Genomic DNA, 7745 nt, shown 5'->3' on the forward strand with positions numbered 1-7745 from the left:
CTTATGAGCGTGTGCGTGTGTGTGTGTGTGTGTGCGTGCGCGGGCTGCTGTGTGCCTAATAGGAAATAGTAAAAGCAGTGAGGCAGGTCATTTTGGGAGCGATTATATTCCAGTCCCGGTCACCACATACGCGGAGAGCAGTGAGCGGGGAGCGGACGGGCGAGCGGCGGCGGCGGCGTGAGCGCGGCGCGGAGGCACCGGCGGCGGCGGGAGCAGAGCCCCGCGCCCCCGCCCCGCCGCCGCCCCCTCCCCGATGAACTCCTACTTTGTCAACTCGCTCTACTCCAAGTACAAGGCGGCGGCGGCTGGGGGGGAGCCCGTCAGGCCCCCGTACTTCGACTGCCACTTCGCTCCCGAGGTGAGCGGCCGCCACGCCGCCGCCCTACTCTACGGGAACGGCGCGGCCGCCGCCGGCTTCCCGCACCCCGGTGGGGCGGGGGGCGGCGGCGGGGCGGCCGCCGAGTTTTACCACCGGGCCGGGGGGAGCCCCGCCGCCGCCTACCAGCCGCCTCCGCCTCCCCCCGCCGCGCCTCCGCCTCCTGCCCCCTGCAGCGGGGTTACCTGTCACGGGGAGCCCGCTAAATTTTACGGATACGATAACTTACAGAGACAGCAGATTTTTACGACACAGCAAGAGGCCGAGCTGGTACAATATCCTGACTGTAAATCGTCCAGTGCTAATATTGGCGAGGAACCAGACCACTTAAATCAGAGCTCGTCTCCTGCTCAAATGTTTCCCTGGATGAGACCACAAGGTTGGACGCAGTCAAAAATTTGCTTCCGTCTCACGTCTGAGTTTGAAACTTTCCTTTTCCTCCTCCCGCTTCTCTCTCGCTGCTCCGCTCTCCTTGCCTCTGCCTCCCTCCCTCCCTCCCCGCCTCGCTCCTCGCGATTCCTATCGCCGCGGCGGCTCGCGATAGTAAAGCGATACAGAGAGCGAACAGCAGCCCGAAAGCCGACAGGCTCGCCCGGCTCCCGCCGTCGCTGCCTGGACAGGGAGGGTGCGGGGCCGGGGGGGTGGGGGGGGCCGGTCCCCAGGTCGTGAAGTGACCCCGCAAACGCTGAGGCGGGGGGGGGGGGGGGGGCAGAGCCGAGGCTCTCCGCGCGTCTGCGGTCGCCGCTTTCCCAATGTGTAAAGCTCGAGAGTCCTCCGTGCCCTCCGCTTTCTCTCCCTGCATCCCCTCGGGGCTTCTCTCGAGGGGTTTCCAGAGGGACCCGAGCCCTCCCTCCCTGCCTGCGCCTTGATTCTGCGACCACACCGACCTCCAAAACACCCCCCCCTGTGTTTTTGTTTCAAACAGCAGCGCCGGGTAGGAGGAGAGGAAGACAAACATACAGCCGATTCCAGACTCTCGAGCTGGAAAAGGAGTTCCTCTTTAACCCCTATCTCACCAGGAAGAGGAGGATCGAGGTGTCCCACGCACTAGGACTCACCGAGAGGCAGGTAAAGATCTGGTTTCAGAACAGGAGGATGAAATGGAAAAAAGAGAACAACAAGGACAAATTCCCCGCTTCCAGACAGGAGGGAAAGGAAGGGGAGGCCAAAAAGGAAGCACATGATCTGGAAGAAGACGGAGTAGAAGGCCAGATGAATTAAATATTGCCCTAAAAGCCTTCGTTAAAGGCTACCAAAAATCACCAGCGCCACAGCCCGACGTCGCCCCCTGTTCGTGCTCCTGCCGTGGGACGAGTGACCCCGCGTCCCCCCGCCTGACGTTTCTCTGCTTTGGGTGCTTTATTTGCTTGTGGTTCGGTTTGGGTTTGGTTTTAGCCGTATCCGGAGCAATCTCTAGATTTAACCGTCCATATACTTCTCTTGCAAATTTGATACAGAGTTTGTAGCAATACTTTTCTAATTACATATATAAAAATATATTTTTTTTGCAATCTTAATAAACGGTGATTGCGGGAAACGACATAAACTTCCTAATAATAAATACCAATAAGTAAGACATTTAATAATGCTTTATTAATCAAGACAAGTGCACTTGTACTATTTTAATTCTTATCTTTTGTTGAGTAAATTAAATAAATATAATAAATTTGAAGAAAAGATTTTAGAAATATATTTAACCTTCTGCTGTTGATATTTGATTAAAATAAACAAATTTATTCAAATACAAAACTCATCCGCTTCCTGAAATCCTTCTTGCGTTCCCCTCTTACAATAACTTCCAGACCCTCTCCGCCTCTGGACTAATTCTCCGCTTTCCCCCGTCCTTCCCCCGACGCGGGCCGTTTCTGCGGGATCCGGGGAAGGCACGTTAGTTACAAAGCCTGGTTTTCTCTCCCCGCCGCCAGCCTCGGGCTCCGCGGGGCCGCGGCCGAAGCAGCGGGGACGGCGGCCCCACATGAGCCCACGCCATGGGGCTGACCCCGCGCCGTGGGAAACCCCTTGACGTGTCCGCGAACCCCCCGGGGCTGCGGGGAGGGGGGCCGCTGCCCGTAAACACGGCCTCGCCGGGCCCCGAGGGCTGCTCCCGACCGGTGCGGGGCTTCCACCCCCCCATGCAAACCGTGGCCAAGCCGGGCCTAGCCTCCTCCGCAGATGGCGGGCGAGAAGAAAAAAGCGAAGCTTTGGTGGCCTTGCGTGGGGCTGTCTCAGGAGCTGTAACGGCCTGTGGTCCCAAACCACGCGCGAACGGAAAAAGGGGATTTTTTTTTCCCCCCGTAAGTACGATCGCTCGTTTTGGGTGCGTTCTGTAGCGGAGGCCGCAGCCCGGGGCAGAGCTGCACGGTTCCCCTCGGCCACGGGAAGAGAAATCCGCTCTGATCAGTAAAACGGTTTAATCGATTTCCCCCCCTCTCCCCTCCCTCCCTCCCTCTCCCATCTCCATCTCCGCGGCGGGGTCCCGCAGCCCGCGGTGTCTGAGGACGGCCGGGAGCGGTCATTTTTAGAAGCAGCAGGCAGAGGGCTGAGGTGTGAGGTATAAATCCCTACCTAAAAGATTTCTACGTCATTTTCTTCCCCCCTCACCCCCCCACCGCCTCACGGCCCCGTGAGTAATGGTTCCACGCAGGGACGCGCCACCGCTGCGGCAAACACGGCGAATTCCTATTATTCGCCCCAGAAAGGAGCACGCTCCCGACGGAGCGGGGACCGAGCTCGGAAGCTCGCACCCGGGGCCTGGGGAGGTACCGGTGCCCGCCGTGCCCGCCCGGCCCGGGGCCCATCTCACGCAGCCGCCGCTAAGCTCCAGGCTGCGGGCCCAGCGCTGCGGGAACCGCCTTCCTAGGCGGCGGGGTTTGCGCGGCGGGTTCAGTCCCCGTCGCTTCCCTTCCTCTGCCCCGCTCCCCGGCCGCGAGCCGGGCACGCTTCCACCCCCGCCAAGCGCCAGCTCTGGAGGGAGGCACCGGCAAGCCGAGCCGTTGTGCCCGGTTCGTTTCAATCGCGCAGTTGGTCAAAGGCTGCGAACGAGGGGAAACTGTGGCAAAGCGGTGAAGGAAATGTTTTGCTTCATGGATTTGCATTAATACGCCGGCAGCCCTAGTGTCCGGGAAGGACGCGGGGCTGGTCCCAGCGCGTTTAAGCAAACCCCGTCTCCTGACGGGTAAAAAATATCCCCTCGCTTTTCAAAATCGCGTGTGGGGTCTCCGGGCGGGGGAAAAGCCCCTTCCCTCTGCCGCGCTGGGGGCCCCGGCGGAGGGAAACGCGGATCCGAGCCCATCACACCCCAGCGGACCGCTTCCTAGGCTAATATTTGTCCCGGAAAGAGCCGCTGCCGTGGTTGTTTTTAATTTCCAGACAAAGGGGATAAAATTAAAAATATTCCCGGAGATGCTTCCGTTAGCGTCGCTCTCCCCGGGCCGCCTGGGAACGCAGCCACGCCGGCAAAAACTGACTGCCTTATGCGCGCACCGTTTGCGGAGGCCTAGTGGGAGCCGGGCTCGTCCCCGTCTTGTTTGTTTCTTAAAAAAGAGGAAAAAAAATCCCTGCCGTTCTTAAGGCATTTCCTCCCGTGGTTCGGCAGCTGAACCTCTCCCTCGTTCGTACGTGGAGTAAGAAAAAACAAAGAGAAGCGAGCGAGAAATTGGCCCGCGCGGTGGGCGAGCCGCCCGTAAAACCGGAGCCACCGACCTCGGGAGCGGGCAGCGGTGTTTCGGCGGGCAGCAGCGGTGTCTGCGCGGGTCGCGGCTCCGGGGAGCTGCCGCCCGCGACGCCCGCAGCGCGGATCTACCGCGCCTTCGGTTTCCGCAGAATTCCCCCCCGGGGGCTGCGGGGCCTCCCTCAACTGGACCGCGCCTCGGCCGAGACACGCTGCGCGGGAGTGACATCTGCGGGTGGGCCGCGGCCTGAAGCAGCCCGTGGAAAGGACCCTGTGGCTTCGGGGGGGGGGGTATTTTTTGTCAGTGCTGTTTTCGAGGCGGGTGCAACCCGCACCGAGCCCGCGGAAGGAGGGCTCTGGCTATCCCCCGAGGATAAGCACCCGCAGCAAGCATCCGCAGCACTCTGTCTCCCAGCCGAGCGATCCCCGCGGGCACGGCGCCGGTTGCCGTCTTTTCGAGCACTTTCTAAGAATCGGATTTTCCCCGCTGGCGCCCCAGGGAAGGTTTTACGGAGGGGGGGTGAGGCGGCCCCTTCCGGGGGGACTGCGGGCAGCCTGGGTGCGGTGACAGCGCCCGCCGCAACCTGTGGGAACAGCACGCTGCGGGGTGGGGAAGCGGCTCGCACTGTTCTTAGGTCGGCGGCGACGGCTTCGGGTTTAGTAGCGGGCGCTAAAAGAAATATGGTTTCTTTTAGGGCCCGGGGGGGGGTGGAGTGCGGGAAAAGCCCCTTTTCGTTGAGACCGGACGAGGACCCACGGCTCCGCGCGGTTCCCCCCCTTTGTGCGGCTCCGCGGCCGCTGCGCGGGGTCTCGCCCCGCTCCCCGCGGATCTCCCGCGCCCCGGCCGCGCCCGCGGGGCCCCGCAACGGCTCCCGGGGATGGCAAGCCGCGGGCGGGCGGCACCGAGGACTCGGGAAAAGCTCAGCGTGCAGGCGAAAGAAACATGGCGCTGGGAAGCAGTATGTGCAAAATCCGCAAGGAATTGCAGTAAATTCCTTTTTGTTTGAAGAAAATTTACAACTTGGTAATAGACCTTTTTATGACCTATTTGGGCTCGTCATTGGCTGCGGCTGGTCATGTGCAGGCAGCGAGCGCTTTCATGGCCTTTTCCTGATTTCCCTGGCGAATTTCCCCCCGCATTCTGCCTTCGGAGAGCCTCAGCCCCTCTTTTCCTAACCTTTGTCTAGGCTGAGGTGCACCGCAGTCGCCCTCACGTTCCCTTCCCGCTCCCCGAAACCCGCGGCCGGTCCCCCCGCCGCGCCGACGCTCCCCGGGCCCCGCGACCCCTCCCCCTCCGCGCCCGCGGGGGGATGCGCGGAGCCCCGCCGCCTCCAGCCCCCCCCGCCCCGCTCCGCTCCCGCCGCTCGTCCCCCCCGCAGCCGGCAGGAGGATTGCTACGCGGGCGCGCAATGGATTACAGCGACCACCCCAGGACCCTCGCCAGGCCGGCAGTGCCGCGAACCGGTAAGCACCCTCGGGACGGCCGAAGGTTCTCTGCGCCGCGCCGCGCACCGCTCCGCATCGCACCGCACCGCCGCACGGCGCCCGGTCCCCCGTCCTCCCGCCCCGCTGGGTCGCCTGTCCCTCGGAGCCCCTCACGTTTATTTCTGTTCCTGTTCTCGCTGTCATGACTGTTGCTGTTGTTGATACTGTAATTATCGTTGTTGTTGTTAATACCGGTAGTAGTTGCGGGCACGCCGCGGGGTGCGTGCGGCGGTTCCGCGGTCCGGCGCGGAAAGGCGCTGCGGGACACGGTGGCCACGGGACCCTCCGCGCCTAGGGGCGGAACGCCGAGGCTCAGAGCGCGTAGGCAGCTCCTCTCCTGCCGCGGGGCTTCTTCCAAATAAAAGTCCTTTGCTGGGGGGGGTGCTTCCCCCCCGCCCGCCCGAAGCGCGGCGCGGTGCGGTGATGCTGCGGTTTGTTTTCCGCACGGCGGAAGGGAGCGCGCGTAACTTTAACGCTTAACAGGTGTTTTCGCGGGAGGATGGGGGTCAGCGCTCCCGCGGGGGCGGAGGGCGCGGGGGGGGCCCGCCGAGCCGGTCGGGCCGGGAGCCGAGCCCGGGGCCAGCCCCGGCAGCCCCCGCCCGCCCCGCCGGGACGGTTCGCCCCATCCGCGCACCGTGCGGGGGGCCGCAGCCCCGGGCCCCTCCTCGCCGAGCAGGGCCGGGGCCGGGGCTGGCAGCGCTGAGCGGCAGCCGGGAGCGGGCTCCGCAGCACGGCTGCTTATCCGCGTGGAAATCAGCGGGGGCTAAAGCCGGGGCGAGTGCTCCACCCCCCCACCCGCACCCCCGCTTTATTTTGAAATACGTAGAGGATACAGAACAGCCACTTAAACTATATCTGCGTTGTCTGTATGTGTGTGTATATATCCATAACTGTATTAGCTATATACGCGTCTATAGGCACCTACACTTACTTCTCTCTGTAGAACATATGTTATTTGGAAGTATATTATTCTGAACGCGTATATACATTTGGAAGTATCATATTCTGAACGTGTATCTATTTCGCCCGTCTCCCCTTCGTTTCCAAAAGACTAATACCCGGTGGAAAACCCGCTGCCCGGTGCTTAGAGCTCACACCGTCGGCCGGTGGTGGAAACGCACCGTGCCGCTGCACTGCGGGAATTTACCGAATCGCCTATTACCCTCAAAAGCAGCCGCTGATTTCAGGGTAAAGCAAGCTGCCTGATCAAAGGACACTTACTGAGGGTGGAAAGGTGTGGGGCGTGCCCCGGGTACTTCTTCCGAAGCCGGAATTATTCTTTAACCCGTCCCCGAGCATTCCCCAGCCTGCCGACCCCGAGCCTCGCTGCGGGACGCCTTTCCCGCAGGCTTTGGTTCCTCGCACCGGCCGCCGGCCCCGCGCTGCCGAAGGACTTGGGGATTATTTGGGAGGAAGCGTTTTCAACATAGCAACAGTCTGCAGGGGTAACTTGGAAAGTATGTGCTGCGTGAGGTTTCCCTCTCAGAACCCCTCCTAGGTGACACAGTAATTATAGCTGCTTGGCTACAAATCTCTCCAAAAACTCCGAAAAATCTCTTCCTTGAGCTGTTTTGAAATTATTCGTAGCCTGGGGGAAAAGAAGAAAACAAAAGCAGGATGTTCTAACGAATTCTAGTGTGCGTATGCGTGCGTGCGGGTCCGTGTGCTGACACATACGGATACACACGTGCGCTTATGGTCCCCCTGATTCACGTGGGAGTTCGGCTTTTTTCCCTTCTAAACGGCTTCCTTCCTTCCTTCCTTGCTTCTCTTTTGGTTCTTTGGTTGGTTTTTTTTACCTTTTTGTTATTACTTTCTTTAACATTGAAGCACACATAGGTATTTGTATGGTCTTAAACACACCTATAGTCTGTGAGCATTCATAACAAACTCTGTATGTATGTGTATACATATGGCACATACCAGGACCGTGGGTTTATGTCTATTTATACACCTATATAACGTGGGCGCCCATATATGTGCATAGATGCGTCGTTGTGCTGTGGTTTTCAGAAAACAGGGCTCCCATTCACATCGCTCACACCTGCTTCGTTTCCCAAAGCGCCCGGCAGAATTTATGACTCATCCCATTTTTTTTTGTCGAAAGGAAACGGCCCCTCCCTGGCCCTCACCGCGCTGACGCACGGGCGGTGAAGGAACACCGCCGCCAAATAACTGGCAGGGAAGGGAAGGGGAAAGGAAAGGGGAAAGGAA

At 60.5% G+C, this 7745-nt stretch overlaps 1 protein-coding gene across 3 annotated transcripts; it reads left to right on the top strand.

The window, feature by feature from the left end:
- The first annotated feature begins 253 nt into the window (after window positions 1–253).
- On the top strand, window positions 254–2000 carry LOC104329024 (homeobox protein Hox-D8). 3 transcript variants are annotated; one of them, XM_075430465.1, is made up of 3 exons: window positions 254–358; window positions 608–755; window positions 1302–2000. In XM_075430465.1, the coding sequence occupies exons 1-3, from the start codon at window positions 254–256 to the stop codon at window positions 1595–1597; spliced, it is 549 nt and encodes a 182-aa protein (XP_075286580.1). In that variant the 3' UTR covers window positions 1598–2000. The 3 variants fall into 3 exon arrangements, with proteins under 3 accessions (XP_075286580.1, XP_075286578.1, XP_075286579.1); XM_075430463.1 differs by having other exon boundaries at window positions 254–755; XM_075430464.1 differs by having other exon boundaries at window positions 254–755; window positions 1305–2000.
- The last annotated feature ends 5745 nt before the right edge of the window (window positions 2001–7745 follow it).

The sequence above is a fragment of the Opisthocomus hoazin genome, chromosome 9 (genome assembly GCF_030867145.1).
Source record: "Opisthocomus hoazin isolate bOpiHoa1 chromosome 9, bOpiHoa1.hap1, whole genome shotgun sequence".
NCBI lineage: Eukaryota > Metazoa > Chordata > Aves > Opisthocomiformes > Opisthocomidae > Opisthocomus > Opisthocomus hoazin.